Source organism: Euprymna scolopes, chromosome 44, assembly GCF_053919585.1.
Source record: "Euprymna scolopes isolate OS-2025 chromosome 44, ASM5391958v1, whole genome shotgun sequence".
Classification (NCBI taxonomy): domain Eukaryota; kingdom Metazoa; phylum Mollusca; class Cephalopoda; order Sepiida; family Sepiolidae; genus Euprymna; species Euprymna scolopes.
Genome location: NC_136525.1, coordinates 27,576,947 through 27,598,031, shown reverse-complemented (window position 1 = coordinate 27,598,031; position 21,085 = coordinate 27,576,947). Strand labels below are relative to the sequence as shown.

Genomic DNA, 21,085 nt, shown 5'->3' with positions numbered 1-21,085 from the left:
TGGAATTTTAGACAAAATCTGCAATTCACAATAAAAATACAAAAGATAAATATGAGTAATTCTTTGAGATGAAGCTTATACGATTATTCAAACTACTGTTCTCATCTCAAGCGTTATATAGGTGTACCTAGCTGAATCGAGAATCTGCACACAACTTCATACTGAACCCATTATTTAATCGACGGGGTTAGAATACTCTCAGTCAGCAATAATAGCTAAAAACTTTCATTTAGTCATGACCAACAGAATAAGAAATTAACTTCATGGATTTCAGTTGAAAATTTTGTGCAGATTCCCAAGTTCAAAGCAACAATTAAGATAAGAACAGTAGTTTGGAGAATCCAAATAAAACATGTTATGGAAAAAATTCAAAGAAAATTGAATAAAAAGAAATTTCAACTTGAAATAGATGTCTTTATTCACATCAAGTGTGGAATTTTTTTTTTTAACGGTTAGATTTAGCCACTCGCTCCAGTTCATCTTTCTTCTTGATTGCGTAAGAGTTGGAGGAACCCTGAAACAAAAGAAAAGTTAATGTTTGTAGAGAAAAATATATCGATAAGGTTTAATAAAGTTTCTCAAAATAGCATTTCTAAAATTACGGATGATAATGAGCTTTATATAAAAAAGGACGACTCCTTGCAGCCCATCAATTTTTTTTTACTACATTATGGAACAGATAATCCTATTAAGATTTTTTTAAAATTTCTCAAGACTTTTAAAAGGTTTTTCAAGGCCTTCTCCAGACAAAATTCAAGTTTCAAAAATTGATATATAAAGCAAAAAAACTTAACCGACAAAATAGTCATTTTCATTTATTTCATGAAGTTCTCTAACGTGCAATAAAACTGGTCAACTATTTACAGGTTTTAATTTTTTTTTTTTTTTTTTTTAGTGTCAACTATGTGTGATTTCAAAGCATTTTCATCCATTTTGCTTAACAACAAATGCCACTTTTACATACACAACAAAGTTTGTTGATAATCATTTTTATATTCCCTGGCCAACTGAACGCGATTAAATGTTACTTTTCCCATTATGCATTGGTCTACGCCAGGCACATTTTACTTTTAAATTTCCAGTATTCTGGATACAAGAGGTATATCACAAACCTACACAATGTTATTATATAGAAAACATCAGATAGTTTTGTGATAAAAGGATGCAACTCTTGTATGCAAAATAAGATGCAATTCAGAACAATGTATTTGAATTTTATTTACAAATATAATTCACTTTTCAAGTTTGTGCGAACTTTGTTAATAGTTAAACGTTGAACAGCTTTTAGAAATGGACTTCTGAACTAATCTCTGGCCAGGTCTTTATCTTTCTTAGATCCATCATGTTTTCACTGCCGCCTCAACTATTTTACATCTAACCCAACTTTCAACATAGTCAAACATACAAAACCAATGATTTTGCACACATCTCCTTATACTGACAAAATTTAATCTTGCTTCCAGAACAGATTCATATTACAACATGCACTTTTGTCTATTGTAATTTGTCAACATGTAATTTGTCTATTTGCTTTTGTTCATTAAAAAAAAAAAAAAAATCCGTCCAAATACACAAATAAAAACGGTCTTACCTTGCCAGCATTGATGAGTTCATCAGCTAAGCATTCTGCAATGGTTTTAATGTTTCTGAACGCAGCCTCACGGGCTCCTGTACAGAGTAACCAAAGAGCTTGATTGACACGCCTCAAAGGAGACACATCAACAGCCTGTCTCCTCACTGTACCTGCGCGACCAATTCGAGTAGAATCTTCACGAGGACCACTGTTGATAATTGCATTTACCAAAACCTGAAGAGGATTCTGAAAAGAAAATTTTTACAATGAAATGGGTTAATCATACTAGTAAGAGTAAAGTGGTTAACTAAAGTCAAGGGTAACCCAAAGGCTCTCTTTTCATTAGCAAAATATAAAAACAAGGATGCGAGTAGATTTTGTAAAATTAGGTCATTTAACCCCCCTTTCCTTTTCACAAATTGCTTGAAGTCTTCACAGCAAAACTAATGTTCAGAGAGAACTATCATAAAGAGAGGAGAGGGGACTCTTGAAAAATCAAACATTTGTTAACAGGCCCCTAATGCACTACAAAGTGGCTAGTATATTAAAACTATATATCTAAAAATGTCGAATTCTTTATCCAGTTTGTGGGCATTTAGTGTACTGCGAGTCTCTTGAACTTTGGAGTGGAAGGCATTTCACATTTACCACACATGCAATCTGATTAAAAAAGTCAACATCAGCCAAATTGCATGCAGTAATATAGTTTCTTACACACTTGAACAAAGTTTCTTCAGCCTATCACAAATGCTTTATGGAGTTGATGCAAAAGATAGCAGCCTGTACATAGTTGACCTCACATAATACAAAAGTTTTCGATAAAACAAAATTGATAGGAACTTTCTCAGTTTACAAGTACATATTCATACGACTATAACGGGATTATTATATCTGCACAGTTGAAGATTTAGGCCCATGTATATGCTTTGCAACTCGACAGTGAACCCAGATTGTAGTGAAAATGTGCCGAGATTGCTGTAGCTTCACAGACCTTCCATAATACAATAATAAGCAGTGCCAGCACCTTCGCAAACATCACACATTCAACATGTGATATCAAGTAGAAAGCCATTTACTGACATCGAGCAGCAGTCAACACAGAATGAAAATAAAAAATATATTTAGAAAATAATCAAATATTAATTCCAGCTTCAATCAAGAGTTAATTCTACTTGTACCTTTTCAGCTATTTATGGATATTGATACACGACTCAAGTTTTAATAGATTATTAAAGCCCCCCCCCCCACAATCTTACAGAATATAGATCAAATTTTAAATATCTGATCAGATAAAGCCTAAAAATATCCTAGTAAATCAATCCTTTTTAACCATCATTTCTGAATTCAAGTGATCTGAAACAGAGACTGAATCAGAATACTGAACAAGAGAGTGGTGACGGGAGGGTTTCTAAAAGCTTTGATTGGTTTTAACTAAAAATGTTTAAAGTATTTGAAAAATCAACACTTGTCAAGGAACAGTGGTGTCTTCCTACAAGTAAAGGAATTATAATAGAAAGTGCTAGGATTTTTTATGTAATCAAATGACACTGTCAGCTTTCATTGATTTAACCCAAGAACACTTGGATAATACATTCCTAAAAAAAAACAAAAAAACTATGTCATAGCATGTAAGTGGTGGTAATTTGGGGACACTGGCAGAGTTTAACATGAGGCTTTTCTTCATTCATTTGTACACTCTTAGCCTTTCCACCTTTTTTCCGTAACTAATGTTACGGAAAAAAGGTGGAAAGGCTAAGAGTGTACAAATGAATGAAGAAAAGCCTCATGTTAAACTCTGCCAGTGTCCCACAATTACCACCACTTGAAACACGTGCTGCATTTTTTTTTTGAGTTTTATTGACAGTGTCAAGATATATATAGTAAGTTAAACCCATAGTTAAAAAAAACATTGATGTCGACATCCACGAAATTTTCACCTTTTTAACCACTGTATTCAGCTAAAAACTGGTGATTTTAAAAAATAATGGCCACACAGCATCTCTGTAGTTCAATGGTTCAGTCAATCTTTTTGTTATTCACTTACATAGCTGATTTCTTCTTTTAAGATGGTGCATTTCTGTACACTTGAACATAGGCATAGTCAGTTTGAATAGTATTACATGCCTTAAACCATCCAGCAGTATTTGGACAAAGCATAAGATAAAATATGCACATATTTTTCTGTCTGCTTATTCTTCACATCTGGAGATTTCAATGTTCAAAATGTGGAATGGTTAATCCAATCAAACAAGACAGATGAGGGGAGATTCTGTCACAATTTTTCCATTACTTTGTAACTTAACTCAGATTATTCATGAACCTACCTGTATACCAGACACTGATGCAAGTCTCCGAAACTTTTTTTTTGTTTTTTTACAACTTGCCCCAAGCTATGGTCATCTTTCATTCTGTCTCCACGGAGATCTCATAACAACTCGGTTGTCTCAGTTAAGATGAAAACAAAATGTAGTAAGTCCCCGATATACCTCTCCATCGTACAGTATATCGATACTCTTTGGCAGACTGAGATAGCTTTTGTACATTTATATCAAATCTACCTCTGCGTTGCATGTTTAAAAAGAATGTATCCTCTGTAATATCAGACCTGATAGAATGGTTAATTGTAGGTTTAGACTGCTTCATACCCTCAAGAAAATTCCAGCAAAAAGTTAACAGCCAGTCATGGTTCTCTCCAGAAATCATTATTTCCATTGCTTCCATCGTAATAGATGTACTGAGACTAAAGCCGCCTACAAGACTGTCAGCAATCACTGTAAAAGAGTAATAAAGAATGCGAGAGAGTTGTATGCTCAGTCCGTCAAGTCCAAAGTAGGTGAGCAGCAGTTTGGCTCCATCCCGTTTTGGCAAATTGCAAATAGGGTCCTGAATAGAAGTGTGTGCTCTATTCTAACCATCATCAATGGACCTAATCTTGTCAGCATCTGACAAAGTCAAACTCTTTGCAGTTAATTCTTTCCTATGCAAATAGAGGCGCTACCACCCGTTTTTTCTCCTGCGTTTGAAAACACACTATGCTACTTACAAAGCTGTATGTGATGTTGCCAAGCTAATCAAAAACTTTGATTCCAGCAAAGCAACTAGTCCTGATGGCATTCCAATTATAGTGCTGAAAAAATTTCAACAAAAACCAGCTCCCATACTTACAAAGCTGTTTAAGCGGTATCTTAAGGAGAATTGCTTCTTACCACCCCAGAAAACCTCATCAGTATGCTCGGTATTTAAAAATTCAGTGATCGATCGTCTCAATACAGATTAATCAGTCTCCTGTGGGTTATGAGTAAGTTGCTGGTATTTTTGTTAAATAGAGAAGTAGTTAACTACCTCAGCAAAAATAACATTCTCAGCTCAGTGACATGCAATATAGTTTCCATCCTGTTAGAATTATAGCTGATGTGCTAACAGTTATATCTCACAGGATTGGTGAATCTCTCACTGGAGGCTTCCTTTCTAGGGCAATTGCTTGACATATCAAACGCCTTTGATATCACATGGTATGAATGTCTATTTCACAAAATCTCCAGCTATATCATAGCTGGAAATGCCTTCTCAATTATTAAATCATTTCTCTCTGATAGGTTCATAAGATTTCTTCCCATCATTGATGGGAAGAAATCAGCTCACAGTATTAATCCTAGAGTCCCTCAGGGGTCTATCCTGGACCCAACTCTATTTCTGATCTATATCAATGATCTCCCAAATCACATCCTATGATCATTCATAGACATTTATGCTGATGAAACTACCATTATGTCAACACTTCAAAGGCCTTAAACAACCAAGTTCTCTTCTGATCTTGAACACATGGTGCAATGGGGAAAGAGGTGGCTGGTTAATTTTAATGCATCTAAAACAAATCTTTCTTTATATCATCAATGCTCTGATACCTGTTTGACATCAATTGAAATGAATGGCTCTAGTCTTGGGGAGGCTCCATGTTTTGACAAGCTTTTGAGTAACATTTACTTCCAATTTGAGAGGGAACACATACATCAAATCGATTGCCAGGGCTGGTGGAAAAATGGTGGGATCATTTTACCACTCCAGGAGATATCTTACTGCTGATGCAATTCTCTACCTGTATAATATCTAAGTACGTGCAAGGATGGAGTATTATTGCCACATATGGGCAGGAGCTGCTAAACAACCTATACAAAATAGACTTCATAGCCTAGTAGGGGATGCCCTTTTTTCTTCTCTATAACCTCTTTCTCACAGAAGAGACGCGAGATTGTCCCTGCTCTATTGTTATTTTTATGGAAAGTGTTCATCTGAGCTTCAATCTAGGATCCCTCCTTGCCAAACTTACACGAAAAACTTGTCTAGCTGAAACCACTATTAATAATTTCTCCCACTCTTTATCTGTGCCTAAACCTAAACGTGGATTCCATGAACAAAGCTTCTTTCTTAGAACTGCATGCCTGTGGAACTTTCTCCTGTTTTCTTGCTTTCCAGCTGACTACAATACAGTTGTCTTCAAGTATAATATAAACAAGTTCTTGACGAATCATCCTCTTAAGTAATCCAAATTACGCATTTATTTTTTTAAGCTCTCACCCCTTCTCTTGTGGATCGTGATATGCATTGTGATGTGGAATAAATTTTTAATAATTTTTCATCCAGATCAATGAAACTTTTAACTTTCAGGGGATGTTACTGGTAGTTTGTATTTTTTCTAGATGCCTACAAAAAATGTTTGAAGATGTTTAAAATAAACATTGCTTTGAAACAGCTGTAAACTATAATAGCTGTATATAGCTATTATTTGAGAAAAAAAAAAAAAAAAAAAAAAAAAAGATTTAAATCGCATGAATAAAAAGAGATTACTTACTTCTCCTCCTGTGAGTAAGTGGATGATTTCAAAGGCATGTTTCACAACACGCATGGTCATAAGTTTTTTACCATTGTTTCGTCCGTGCATCATGAGCGAGCAAACCAATCTTTCTACAATTGGGCACTGAGCTTTACGGAATCTTTTAAGCTGATATCGGCCGGCACTGTGAGGAAGGTATTTGGAATATTTCTCTTTCACAGCTATGTAATCCTGAAATAAATAGGATATAGTATAAATAAAAGGTAGCACTTGAAACTTTTCATCCCCCTTTGAAAAATTCAATATTTAGAGATTTGAAAAAGGGTGCTCAGTTTTTAATTTTTGGTCCATAGTGGTCACAAGAGAATGATTTTATTTTGCATATTATTTACCATATTTCCATAACTAGGCAAAATCCTACATTTTTTGTAATTATATCTTGTGTAGTTTCTGACTTTTAGCCAAGTTATGCACTCATACATTCTTAAGATTTTATTTTATATAAATAGATTACATTTACTTTTTTTTATTTTTTTTTAAATGTATTGCTTTTTCTCATGAAATGTTTTCATTTTGGATTTATTTTTCATAAAATTCAAATCGACAAAAGTAGTGTCAAGTCTGAGTTAAACGAAAATAAAATCGGTCGAAAATGTAATGTTCTACTAGTATTGTCAAATTCCACCTCAACAAGCAAAGCTTGTCAAGCACTTTAAAATGTTGATAACTTCTAAAGAATTTGAACCAAAGTGATTTTTAATGGGTGGCCGAAAAAGATATTTACTAAAATGAAAGATAACGAAATAGTAATTCGTTCTTACTAAAATAACAAGGAAATAAATCTTTTCTTGTAATAAAAATAAATTTGGTTTCATTTTGTTTTCTAGTTTGGTGGTCAAGTTTGATGAACTATTTTGTTAGTGATTTGGTCAGGGTATTTCAATAATCACATTTACCCATTTATTTGCAGACTATTATCCTGATCTTCTAGTTCTTGTTTCAAACGTTGTGAAACAACTACAAGATGAGGATAATAATCCGCAAATAAATTGCTCATCTCAAAAGGATTCCAATGATAAAAATATATCATTCCGTACAGACCCGATGATGGAAGGTCAGATAAGAACGGGGAGGAGGGTATGTGAGACCAAAAAATATAACCTTGATCGCCTTTCAGGGCCCGTAGCGCAGTGGATAAAGACGATGAATCTTTACGGTTCCAGGTGAGCATTCTTTGAAGATAGCAGTTTCAATTCTACCCAAAACGATCTGATACTATGGAAGGCAGTTAAGAGACCCAGCATTCCTATCCAGTTGTGGTTTATCACCTGACGGCCAGAGAAATCGTTGGTGAAAACGTGAACCAACAACTGACAATATTAATTTTACTAATCAGGAAAGCATTGATGTTCTTTGTTTACATCATGTGATCCAAAACAGCCAATGGAAAGGCACCAAAAAGATATCACCAAGAGAATTGAATAGCCCGCCAAATATCACATCTCAAATCTGTTAAAAATAAAATTTTACAAACTTTTCTTTTTCTGCTAAACCCTTCTATTGCAAATGAAATAAAGCCATTCTAAAGGTATCAAAATATTACGAAAACCCAGCAAAATTCACTCACAATATTTTAAAAACTGCAATCTAAATGTAATAAGCCATTGTTTATTTTTATTTTATTTTAAATAAATTCTGAAAATGCTGCAGTTCAGGAAATAAGTCACTTGCTGATAAGTGCTGTTCTGTTTAAGTGACACCCCATCCTAACCAGATTGGTTTGGTTCAAAACAAGAATGGTAAAAAATTTCAGCTCCCACTTTATGTCAAACTTCAGAATGATATATGGGAGGTCAGCTATTATTTTTGAGGCCCAAATCCTTGTAAGATAAATTCTCTCTCGAAATTCTCTCAATACCTTGAAAATAAAGTTTAGCTTGATTATAAATTTTAAAGCCAGTTAAAGGACTTGGTGTTCATGGCAGTCGGTTACAAATTTATACTGATATTGTCTTATGGCAGTCATTTTGTGGTTTCTTAGTTCAGTAGAAAAATCATAGTTTATAATCTTAAAAGTTTTTGAGAATTTAAGCCTATTTTCAATAGATCGTCTTACAGGGTTTATACAGATTTTTAATGTCCATTTTCAAGGTCTTCTAAAAACAAAATTTGATATATAAACAATGATATAAATCAAAACCTAAGGTTTTGATTTATATCATTGTTTATATATCAATATTGACAAGAAAATCATATTTAATGAAGTTTTAAAAGGTCACATATTAACATAAAACTGATCAACTATTTACAGCTTAAGCTCACGACTAACACTTTGTAATCTAGTAACAAGAGCTTTGCCTCTTTATCGCGGAACTACATAATCAGTTTCGTAATTCCTTTCTCCACAAACTGAAAATTCAAAATTTTAAAGTAAAAGCAAGTTTTGTGATAAAGGGACGTAAATGCAATAACGCAAATTCATGTTTATTTCGATTTTACTTTTATTTAAAATATATTTTAATGCTATTTTTAATACTAAAAATAATTTCATAGAATATTTTATTTTTAATATTTTAATTTTTACTGAACATAAAAAGAATATCTTCAAAGATTTTTTTTTTCATTAGAAATAAGGCCTTTTTAATGAAAGGCCAAATTCAAGGCCTTTCCACATTTGTGCGAACCCTGGTCTGAAAATTTATTTAAGCATATTTGTAAACTATTGTTATTGCATTAACATTTTGAACAAAAGCAAATGCAAGTCATCCACATAAAATGAAAATCTTTTTCTTTTTCAGAGTTTACACGTTTTACAATTTTTAATTTTAACAATTAATTTAACTGGCAGTTATGCTGTGTTATGGTTCAACCATTTTCAGTGCGTAAAGGTTATATCTAACATCACATACCTTGCACCACGATTAAATGACTATGGCATCATAAAGGGCAAGATAAAATATCCGCAGTAGTATATGAGGGAGACATTCTTAAATGTTAAATATAACCTTTATGCAATGAAAACGGTTGAACCATAAGACAGCATAACTGCCGGTGTAAACTCTGAAAAAGATTTTCATTATATGTGGATGACTTGCATTTACTTTTGTTCAGAGCGTCTCCCCTCATATACTACTGCGGGCATTATGATGCCATAGTCATTTGTTGGTGGTGCAAGGTATGTGATATTAGATATAAACTTATTGTGGATTATACATTGTAAGGAAAAATGCAACCAGTTGAGTTATCGGCTCTCATCATAAAAGATTGAATTCATGAAAACTTTATTTTGCAATTGAAACAATACTCCAATCACAAAATGATTTACTGAAATAGCAGTATTGAAAAAGAGAAAGAAAACTTTGGCGGTCTTCATAAGCATGACCCGGTAATTGTTTTATAAATATGAATGTAAAAAAGTCTAAAAACATTCAGGAACGATGTACAAATTGGATTACTTTTTAGGAGGACAGAACCCACTCTCCTCACCAGGCAAATAATGGTCATGTATAAAAAATCTTTTTTTGACAGCAAATATTTTTTTTTTTTTGAGTAGTCAAAGTCAGGATATTTTGTAATAATCAGAAAAGTTTTTGTAAGGAATCAGCAGCACTAGGTGTATAGGAATTTCTGACACCCCTAACACGAAACTGTGAATACAATATAAAAATCTCGGAATTTCTGTTAAAAGTGGGTTATTTATTTTCTTTATGGAGTATACTTCCAAAATAAACTATTATAGTTGTTTTAAAAGTAATAGAAATATACATGTATTTTTTTTTTTTAAAACAGTAATGAATTTTCCGAACTCAATATTTTTCAATCTATCAAAATTTTTCTATTGATTCTATTTTTACGATATTTTCAGGGTCAATGTGAAATTTTATGTTCTTTCCAATAAATCGAATATAATATTTTAGACAAACGTTTTTTTTTTTAAACTCACGACCCCCCCCATCCCAATTTTTAAGTGTCTATTAAAAAGTAAATACTTAATTTAGTAACCCGAAAGTAAATAATTAATTTACTCACAAATTGAAGAGAAAAGGTCAATACATAATATATTCAAATTTAAAACAAAAAAAAACAGTGTTCTTGTAGAATTTTACCTGTAAAGTCCGAAGTTTAAAACCTTTTTAAAAAAAAAAAAAAAACACTTTTTTTTTTTTAATGGAACCTTGGTCCTTGCTCCTTTAATTGAAAAAAAAAATTAGGGCTTGAATTACATTTTTCGAGGAGTTATAAGCTTGGAAAGACAGGGGGTCGAATAATTCACGCCTCCCATTTTGTAAATGTCTAATAATAATTAATTTAGACCCCGATAAGTACATAATTATTTACTCACAAATTGAAGAGAAAAGGTCAATACATAATATATTCAAATTTAAAACAAAAAAAAACAGTGTTCTTGTAGAATTTTACCTGTAAAGTCCGAAGTTTAAAACCTTAAAAAAAAAAAAAAACACTTTTTTTTTTTAAATGAAATCTTGGTCCTTGCTCCTTTAATTGAAAAAAAAATTAGGGCTTGAATTGCATTTTTCGAGGAGTTATAAGCTTGGAAAGATGGGGTGGAATTATTCACTATTTTCACAAAATTTCTGACACTGCTACAGCAGCACACGCGCGGAAACTGTTGCAACTATTTACAACTTGTCAAGTTTACTTTTAAGGAGTTTAACCGATATCCTCCTGGTGTCAATTCCTCACAAGAACCAATTGAAGTTTTGTTTAATAAACTATGCAAAAGTGATTTGTTTTGGAATATTAAACTACAAAACAATGCTCCACTAGGTGTGTCAGAAACGCTGTGAAAAATATTGAATTCGACCCCCTGTCTTTCCAAGCTTATAACTACTCGAAAAATGTAATTCAAACCCTAATTTTTTTTTAGATTAGATCCACCTCCACAATTTTCTTTTACAGGTTTTCGACTATGCTGAATACGAAAATCGCATTGAAATTTTGCAGAAATAATTAGTTATCGAGATATAAAAAGTTGTATTATGCATTATATTCTTTGGCGGACATCTTTTTACGCGCGTGCAGTGTCAGTCATAGATGAGTAGATTTGTTTATGGCGTGCGTAAAAAGATGTCCGCCAAAGAATACAATGCATCGGTAAACACTATGGTTTTCGAGCTGAATAAACATGTTACATTGATTAAAAACATGAAAAATATATCCAGTTTGGTAGAAAAGTAATTTATCTTTCCTTTGGTAACATTTATTTGTTATATATTTATTTTTTAACAACTTTTTAGAATCTATGCGTACAAACCCTAAATTTCTAAAAAAAACTTTTTTTTTTTTGTTTTAGATTTGAATATATTATTTATTGATCTTTTATCTTCAATTTGTGATATATAAAACATTGGTGAGTAAATTTATTATTTACTTTTTAATAGACATTTCAAAAATGGGGAGGGGGGCGTGAATTTATTAAAAAAAAAAAAAAAAAAAAAAAAACACCCAAAGAAACTGTTTATTGGAAAGAGCATAAAATTTCACATTGACCCTGAAAATATCGTGAATCAATAGCAAAATTGATAGATTTTTAAAGTTTAAAAATTGAAAAATACTAAACTCGTAAAATTCAATTAATTTCATTAGTTTTTTTTTTTTTTTTTTTTTTTTAAATAAAAATATTTCTATTACTTTTTATACAACTTTAATAGTTTATTTTGGAAGTATAATCCATAAAGAAAATAAACAACCCACTTTTAAAAGAGAAATTACGAGATTTTTATATTTTATTCGCAGTTTCGTGTTAGGGGTGTCAAAAATTCCTACAAAAATTCTGATACACCTAATGCTTCACACGAACTGGGAAATTTGTATGGAATTTCTAACGGATGAGAACAGTAATTCAGTCCTCATCTAAAAAATATTTTCAACAAAAAGGCACGTTTTCATTGTGTAAAGGAGTTGAAAATATATTTCGATTGGAGTTTGTGGCATACAATTATCCAATTACATAAAGGAACTCCATCACTAAAAACACGTTGCATAATTTAAAGTTTTACAAACAATAAAATTAACTTACCGTTAAGCTGATATCATTCACCTGAACATCATCCGGAGACCATTTTCCGAATAATTTGATTTCCGGCAATTCTGGGGCGGGGACGGCAACTTCATCCCCCCAATTTTCCATAGTTGCTGATCTGGACATTTAAGAAAAGAAAAAGATAGACAATATCAAGACACATTGAATTTAATGTAACAATTTTGCAACAATATTTTAGATATTTTTTGGGTTTGTATTACTGTACAAATTCGAACAAGTTGTCAAAAAACAAATATATAACAAATAAATGTTATCAAAGGTAAGAATGCGCAATCTTTTTTGGTCTAAAAATTTTATTTCGAGAAGAAAAATTTGTATTTGCCCATTTTTATCCGCCACGTGTGTGCGTCAAACTCCGATTCACTAATTGGACATTTGCGTTCGGAAACTTTTTTCGCGAGGGGGTGGGGGTGAAAATACATAATTTGGGAACTTAAAGTGATCGATAGTTCTTCAGGAGGAATCCATATTAATTTGAATGCTTAACTAGATTGCGATTTACAGGGCAGATGAGTCGTCGACGAACAGTCAATTAGTAGTCATTAACTGAAACTTTTTCCCCCGAGTAGTAAATAAGGATTAGTATTAATAATACAATGTATATTCATAACTCATTTTGGGTTTGTTTTACTGTACACAGATTGAAAAAGTTGTCACAAAACAAATATAGAACAAATAATTATAAAAGGCAAGATAAATTACTTTTCTACCTAACTGGATGTTTTTAGCGTTTATATTTAATGTAACATGTTTATTCAACTCGAAAAACAGTGTTTACCGATGTATTGGGAAATTCAAAATGGCTCTCTCGGAGACGATAAGTTTGGAAAAAGGAGTTATAAATAATAAAAAAAAAAAAAACAGTCAAAACACCGACTATATGTCAGCCTGTGTCACGGTAACATATATTGAGCGAATTTTTAACAGTATTTTGTCTGTTTTTTTATTTATAACTTTTTTCCCAAACTTACCGCCTCAAAGAGAGAGTCGGCTGCCATTTTAAATTTTCCAATACATCTGCAAACACTGTTTTTCGATCTGAATAAACATGTTACATTAAATATAAACACTAAAAACATATCCAGTTAGGTAGAAAACTTATCTTGCCTTTGATAACATTTATTTGTTATATATTTGTTTGTCGAATCTATGTGTACAGTAAAACAAATCCCTCATTTTTTTTTCGGCCGATATAATCTTCGGTTATATTTATGTTGCAGCTTTTTTAACTCCGAAATTTCGCCCTTAGAATTCTACAATTATTCACTGTCATGGCCTAATATAAAGCTTGATTTATCAGTTCTAAGTAAGGTTCAGCGATAATTTCCCCAAATTGGAACAAAATACAAATGAAGGTTCGAGAATACATATAAGTAGCCGAATAATCGAAAACGATCTGCATTAGGATTTTTTTTTTTTGTTCCAGTGTACTTCAAACGACGGAAAGGTTGCATAAAACTTGTTTGCACCAGGCATTGAGATTTTTTTTTTTTGCATGAATTTCAAAAGAAAAAAAAAAAGATTAGCAAAAAGGGTACTAGTGCAGAGTGATCCGGACGTAAATAATAACATTATTTAAAAAGCCATTCTTAACATGGGGAGGGGAAGGTGTTGTGTACCTATTCTATACTTCAACTTTACAATTGAATAAAAAACAAAACTTTAAACTTGAGGGGTTTGTATTACTGTACACAGATTCGATAAAGTTGTCAAAAAACAAATATATAACAGATAAATGTTATCAAAGGCAAGATAAGTTACTTTTCTGCCAAACTGGATATAGTTTTTGTGTTTTTATTCAATGTAACATGTTTATTCAGCTCGAAAAACTGTTTACCGATGTATTGGAAAATTAAAAAATGGCGCCCGGTAAGTTTGGGAAAAGGTGTTATAAATAATAAACTAGACAAAATACTATTAAAACCCACCGAATATATGTCAACCTATGTCCCGGTAACATATATTGAGCGAGTTTCCAACAGTATTTTGTCTAGTTTTTTTTTTGGTATTATTATACAAACACCGTGACAGGGTTAGGGTTAGGGGTAGGGGTAGGGTTAATTCGCTGTCACGGTGTTTGTATAGTTTTACCTTTTTTTTTATTTATAACACCTTTCCCCAAACTTACCGTGTTAAAGAGAGAGTCTGGCGCCATTTTGAACTTTCCAATACATAGGGAAACACTATTTTTCGAGCTGAATAAACATGTTACATTGAATAAAAACACAAAAAATACATCCAGTTTGAAAGAAAAGTATCTTGCCTTTGATAACATTTGTTATATATTTGTTTTTTTGACAACTTTTTCGAATCTATGTGTACAGTAATACAAACCCGAACTTGGAAATACGATTTAAAAAATAGCGTGGATACTGGATCTCTGCACTAGCACCGCAAAAAGATTTGCGGATAATAAAAAAAAAAGTGGCGATTAGCCAAACTTATAGTATTAAAAATTAACAAATAATAGGTTGTTATATCAACACATCCAAATAAAATAAATTTTTTTTTTTTTTTTTAAACTGAACATTTTTTTCAGCGAAACAACGTTATTTAGAAATTGGTATTTGGGCATCTGTTAACTGCGCCTTTTTTTTTTTTTTTTTTTTTTTTAAAATAGTACTTTCGAGTTATGTGCAATTTTTACGATTTCTGTTTATTAAATTGTAAGGTGATTGTAGAAAACACCCTCCCCATGTGCTAAGAATGAGTTTCTACTAATTCAGCACGGAAACAGATGCACAAGTACCATATTATTAAACTGGGTATAGGAAGGGGGTTTGAAACTATTCCGTACTTTCACCCAACAATTAAATAAGGAAATTGTGTAAAAATTGGATTTAAGTTGAAAATCTTCAGAAACACGGTTCGTATTCTATTCTGCATGCACACAACTATCTTCTTTTTTCTTAGTAAGAAGATCAACGAAAATATCGGAACTCAAGTTAACATACATAAAATATAATTTAATTCTTTGCATTAAGAGCTTTAATATCAACCATTAAATTTTTAAATTGAAAATATAACCAAATGCAAGAGTTCGGGTTAAGCACGTGGGAGAAGCCATTATGTCGGCCATGTTGCGAGGAATCAATTCGCGCGACGAATACAGTTAATAGTACAAATAAAATAGTTTATTTACAACAAAAGCGACTTGGAAAACATATCAAATGCGAGAAAAAGAAACAAGGACTATTAAGAAACGCATTTGAGCAATAGTTATATATGATTTTCTTGAAATATAGTAAAAATAATCAGGTACTTACGCCATTACACGTCTTCGTACGAGACGAAACACTAAGAGAAGAGGAAGACAAACTCTCGTTTACGATGACGTCACAAACTGAAATCGCGCGAATTCACGAACCGGCATTCAGTTTCGTATTTAATTTAATTAATTAATTACAAATTTAATGAATTCAAAACCATTTTAATACTTTTCCAAAAATTTTTTTTTTATTTTCATAATAATCCTTTCATATTTATAAATATTAACTGACAAATATTTGAAAATTAAAAATGCGTACGAAATCAAAAGAAAGTCAAATTTTTTGAGTTTTTAATTTATTTACCTCGCAATTCTTTTTGTCCCCATTTCGTAGTTTTCATAAATTCACATGATTTTTCAAAATCGATAATCAATAGAATATTTCGTAATAATTGGTGACATAAATTATTTTAACAGAATACCTTAAACAAATTAGTCAAAAACTATTTACTTTGCTTAACATATTAATTTGTGACCTATTTGCGTTAAAAAAAAAAAAAACCCTGTTCGTTTAGTCAGTAACGTAAACAAAAAATTAAAACTTTTTTTACAAAGAAATCACCACCTATGAAGGCTCGGAGGCCACTCGAGAATACGAGTTAATGAGTGTATAGTAATCTATGGGACAATATCGTAGCAATCGTTAGTAGTGGAAATTTGATAAATTGGATTACTTAAGGGGACGGGACACGGCTCATCAAGAACTTCTTTACATTGGACTTGAAGACGATCATATTGTAGTCAGCTGGAAAGCAGAAGAGAGTTCCATAGGTGTGCAGTTCTAAGAAAAGCTTTCTTCATGGAATCTGTGTTTAGGTTTTGGCACGAATAAAGAGTGGAAGAAATTATTGATAGTGGTTTCAGTTAAACGAGGGTTTTTCGTGAAAGTTTGGCAAGGAGCGACCATAGATTGGAGCGCAGACGAGCACTTGACATGTAAATAACGATAGAACAGAGAAAGTCTCGCAACGTCTCTTGTGTGGAAAGCGGTTACAGGGAAGAGAAAAGGGCATCCCCTACTAGGCTATGAAGTCTATTTTGTATAGGTTGCTTCTAGCAGCTCCTGCCCAGATGTGGCAACAGTACTCTATCCTAGGAGGTACTTAGCTTTTAAACAAGTAGAGAATTACATTGGCAGTGAGATAGCTACTGGAACGGTAGAATGATCCCACCATTTTTCCAACGATCTTAGCAATGAATTTGATGTAAGTGTTCCATTTCAGATCAGGAGTAAAAGTCAGACCTAGAAGCTTGTCAAAACATGGAGCCTCCCCAAGACGAGAGCCTTTAATTTCAGTTGATGCCAAACAGGGGTCAGTGTGTTGATCATTGAAAAAATAGAAGCTTGGTATTAGATGCATTAAAATTAACCAGCCACCCCGTTAGCCAGGACCATGTGATCAAGATCAGAGGGGAGAGAATCAAAGAAATATTGGTCATTTACCGCCTTTGAAGTGTTGCCATAAATGGTGTCGTTATGAATGATCCTAGGATGTGATTTGGGAGATCATTGATGTAGATTAGGAAGAAATTTGGGCCCAGGATTGAACCCTGAGAGACTCCAGCATTAACACTAGGAGCTTCTGATTTCTGCCGATCAATCACTACTCTTCTAAACCTATCAGAGAAGATACAAGGATAGAAATAGAAACAGAAAATTTCGGACTTCTCAAGCGACCGCTCACACCTAAAGACAGTTGACCTAGGATACAGCTGTTTTCTTCTCCCTTTGTCAGAAAAATCACTCATTCTAACTGAGGACTAGGAAAAGTAAAGTTACAAAAACTGCCGAGAACACATCCACAACACATTGTTTACTCTCAATAAACTTTGCTGAAAACCAAAAATTAAGGAGTTTAAAATGCTTATCAATTCTATTAAAGATTGTTTTTAATGCAAATAAGTCACAGATGAGGATGCAAGTCCAGATTTCAACCTAATTTGAAAAATATGCGCTTATGCACTATTTGTCTTGCGCTATTTTTGAAATAGTATTTTCAAGTTTTCTAATACCTTTTTTTTATTACATTGTTAGATAACAAAATTACAAAACACCCTTCCCTCCCATGTTAAGAATGGCTTTCTAAAAAATAACATTATTGTTTCAGCATGTGGGTTAAATAGTGCATACATACCAAAAAATAAAAATACGGAAAATTCTTTATGATGCATGCACTCATAACAGAGTGAAAATGTTATATACCAAAAATCATGTAAATTCATGCAGTGTTTTTTAACTAAGAAAATGAAATTTTATGAGGAAGCAAAATGTTGTGTCTGAATCTGCCATGGAAAGGAAAACAACATAATTCAAACTACCAAATCCAAATCAGTCTTATAATGGCTATGATTTACTATTAAAACTCCTCAAAAATCATTTAAAAAAACATGATTATCGATATAATAAAGACTACTTCATCAATTTACATAAATTTTGGAATATGGCATTTTCGTTCCATGATGATTACATGCATTATTAAAGATTTTTCTGTATTTTTTATTTTTATTTTAATTAGGTTGAACTCTGGACTTGCACCAAAATAAATAGGTAACCTGAAAGAAAATGTGTTAACTGTCCTAAAATGCTCGAATGGCTAAAAAATTGAGGATCATTTTATGCAAAAGTGATTCTCCACTTTAAAGTTAAACGAATTAAAGAAATGTTTGTTTAAAGTTAAACGAGTTAAAGAAATGTTTGTTTGTTTTTTCTTGCCATCAAGTTTTTCAGACATAATTGTCTAAAATAAAGTAGAATCTCATAATGTATGCCAGTGTGCCACTAGCATTCATCCTAGTTGGTTTAAACGGGTTTCATTCGAAGGAAGAAGTGTTAAGGGAATATTAATTTCCCAAGTGGTTCCCAGTCACCTGTATAAGCTACAATACTTTCATCTCAATACTTTGTGGTATTGCATTTTTGATTTTAATGAATAATAAGTAGTAAACAAAAATAATACTGTGTAAGTCACGTAAATACAAAAAACACACAGACATGGGAGAAGTTGTCACACAATTTTAATGATATAGAAATTAGATACAATGAAACTTAAATCCACTAATTTATCAAAAAACAAAATTAAATATTACATTTTCAGAAAATAAGTTAGATTTGAGTTACTTCCCTTGCAATTTATAAAGACAGTGAAAAACGATTCTCTCACATATATGCACCCACCCTTGACAGAAATTTTTATCATATTTTTGGAACGTTACCATATGAAGACCATGCTCAGGTTGGTTCTCCGGAGGCCAATCTACCGGTGGGTTTATTCCCTCTGGAAAAAAGAGAGCTTGGTTCTATTTTCTGTTGTCTGAGTGTATACAATGAAGAAACAGATTTACTAATGGAAATGCAGAAGGAAAAACAAATTATAATCTGTTTTTCAATGGACATGTGCATTGCAAACATCCTTTTAAGAAAAAGGAAAGCCATCTTGTTTTTATGAATCTGCCTTGTAATGGTTACAATTTATTATTAAAGCCGCTAAAAAATTGTAAAAAAAATACTTAATATATAAAAAAATATTTTAGTAGATTATTTGTTGGCTCAGAAAACAGGACAGAAAGTTCTAAAGTGATATGAAAGTAATATTTGGTCAAGAAATCATAACACAGAACAAACTTGTTATTTGCAATTTCATGCTGAATAAAGCTCATGAGAAAGAAGGTGTGAAGGTTGGATGAAGAATATGTGAAGAATATGTGAAATGTAAGTTTAGAGACCAAGTGATGAAGTGTTTGGCTACCAGGAATTTTTGTAGAAACTGAAAGATACACTGGTGGAGGCAACTGACCAGACTTATGGGTGGATGAAAAGGCCTCCATGATGGTGGAATGAGGAAGTTGAAAAGTATATAAAAAAAAGCGGAACAAAATGAGAGGATAAATAAGATTTACAAGCAACAATCACTACATTTTGATTTCAAATATTATTTTATCCTACAGATAGTGAAAACAGCACAAATAGGACAACCATACATTTTTCTTATAAATGAAGTGTGCAGGTTATAAATGTTCAAATATCAAACCTGGTTTTATTGTCATTTCTCTCAGCTCATACAATTGTAATTCATTGACCTAAGAGAAGGCATTTGGCAACAATAGTGGCATAATGTTCAAGGCATTGATCAGAATATCCTGAGATTAGAAAACAATGTTTGCAAAAAAGAAGTGCGCTTATGGTTTCGTTTTATTTGGGGGGGGGGGGGAATAAATTCACCAAAAAGTTAGTGGTGCCACCTAAGCATTAGCACTGGCTATAAGAACTATGCACTAACTAAGGGTGACAACTCAATTATATGGTTATTATTAAACTGGAAGTTGCTAGGCGTTGTGTGCAAGCTTCTGCTGATACCAGAATTTTGCAAATCTGTTTCCTAACGAGCCAGAGGAGAAAAGTTTTAATGAAAAAAGATATATATCTGGTGACAAGGAAGGAGGCAAGGAAGTGCAATATATAAATCCAAGAAAGAGGCAGAGCAAGTCAGGTTTCTAGATATACTATCAAAAGATGACAAAAAGAATGTAGTATTCAAGATAGTTAAACAGATAGCAAAGACAAATATGGTTACTGTTGGTGAGAAAAATGCATTTTAAATGATAATTTTTTTTTTTTTTTTACATAGGCATCACCACATTATCAAGGCGGAGTGTTAGCAACAAATGAACAGAACAAGATACTTGAAAATGCCACAAAATTGTTGAATAATGTTGCAGAAGAAATATCTGATGTAACTATGAAAATTGCAAAAGAAATGGTATGGGAAGCTGTGAGCAAGATGAAGAAGGGTAAGGCTGGGTAACTCTCATGCATTGTTGTAGAAACCTTGAAGGCTGCAAGTGAAACAGGCATTGAGGTGAGCACAGATTTGACAAATCAGACAGAAGAAGAGGTTATCGCAATAAAATCGATGGATCAGGTTTTAAAAGTGATTGAATAAATAATTAAGCAGCAAATAAGATAAGAATAGATGAAATACAGTTTGGTTTGGCCGAGTACAACTTGTTCTACATTTATTTTGAGAAAAATTCAAGTAAAGAAAAAGAATTTATGTCAAGAAGGGTTGTCTGGTAAGCTTTGCTGCTGCTGCTGCTGCACCACCACCACCACCACCACCACCACCACCATCATCATCATCATCATCATCATCATCATCATCATCACCACCAATAATTTAACATTGTTTTTTTTTACATGCTGGCATGTGTTGGACAGTTTTTGGAAACTGATTTCCAAACTAATCTATCTCTGATCAGGTATCTATCTCTCTGTCAAATCCATTCTTGTCTCTTTTCCCCATGTTTTCTTTGGCCTTCCTCTATGAACTAAACCTGCTACCTCAACTGTTC

At 32.5% G+C, this 21,085-nt stretch overlaps 1 protein-coding gene across 1 annotated transcript; it reads right to left on the bottom strand.

The window, feature by feature from the left end:
• Positions 1–393: 393 nt before the first annotated feature.
• Positions 394–15,859, bottom strand: LOC145268749 (small ribosomal subunit protein uS7). The gene is made up of 5 exons (XM_080124344.1): positions 15,735–15,859; positions 12,445–12,565; positions 6,423–6,635; positions 1,592–1,819; positions 394–514 (listed from the first exon to the last, which is right to left on the bottom strand). Exons 1-5 carry the CDS (start codon positions 15,737–15,739, stop codon positions 446–448), a joined length of 636 nt encoding a protein of 211 aa, XP_079980470.1. The 5' UTR covers positions 15,740–15,859; the 3' UTR covers positions 394–445.
• Between the last annotated feature and the right edge of the window lie 5,226 nt (positions 15,860–21,085).

Excerpts from the sequence above, each read along its gene's own strand:
- LOC145268749 (XM_080124344.1), bottom strand. Across the intron at positions 1,820-6,422 it reads ACTTACTCACAGGAGGAGAA|AATCCTCTTCAGGTTTTGGT; the intron begins GTAAGTAATCTC and ends TTTTCTTTTCAG. Across the intron at positions 515-1,591 it reads AACTCATCAATGCTGGCAAG|GGTTCCTCCAACTCTTACGC; the intron begins GTAAGACCGTTT and ends CTTTTGTTTCAG.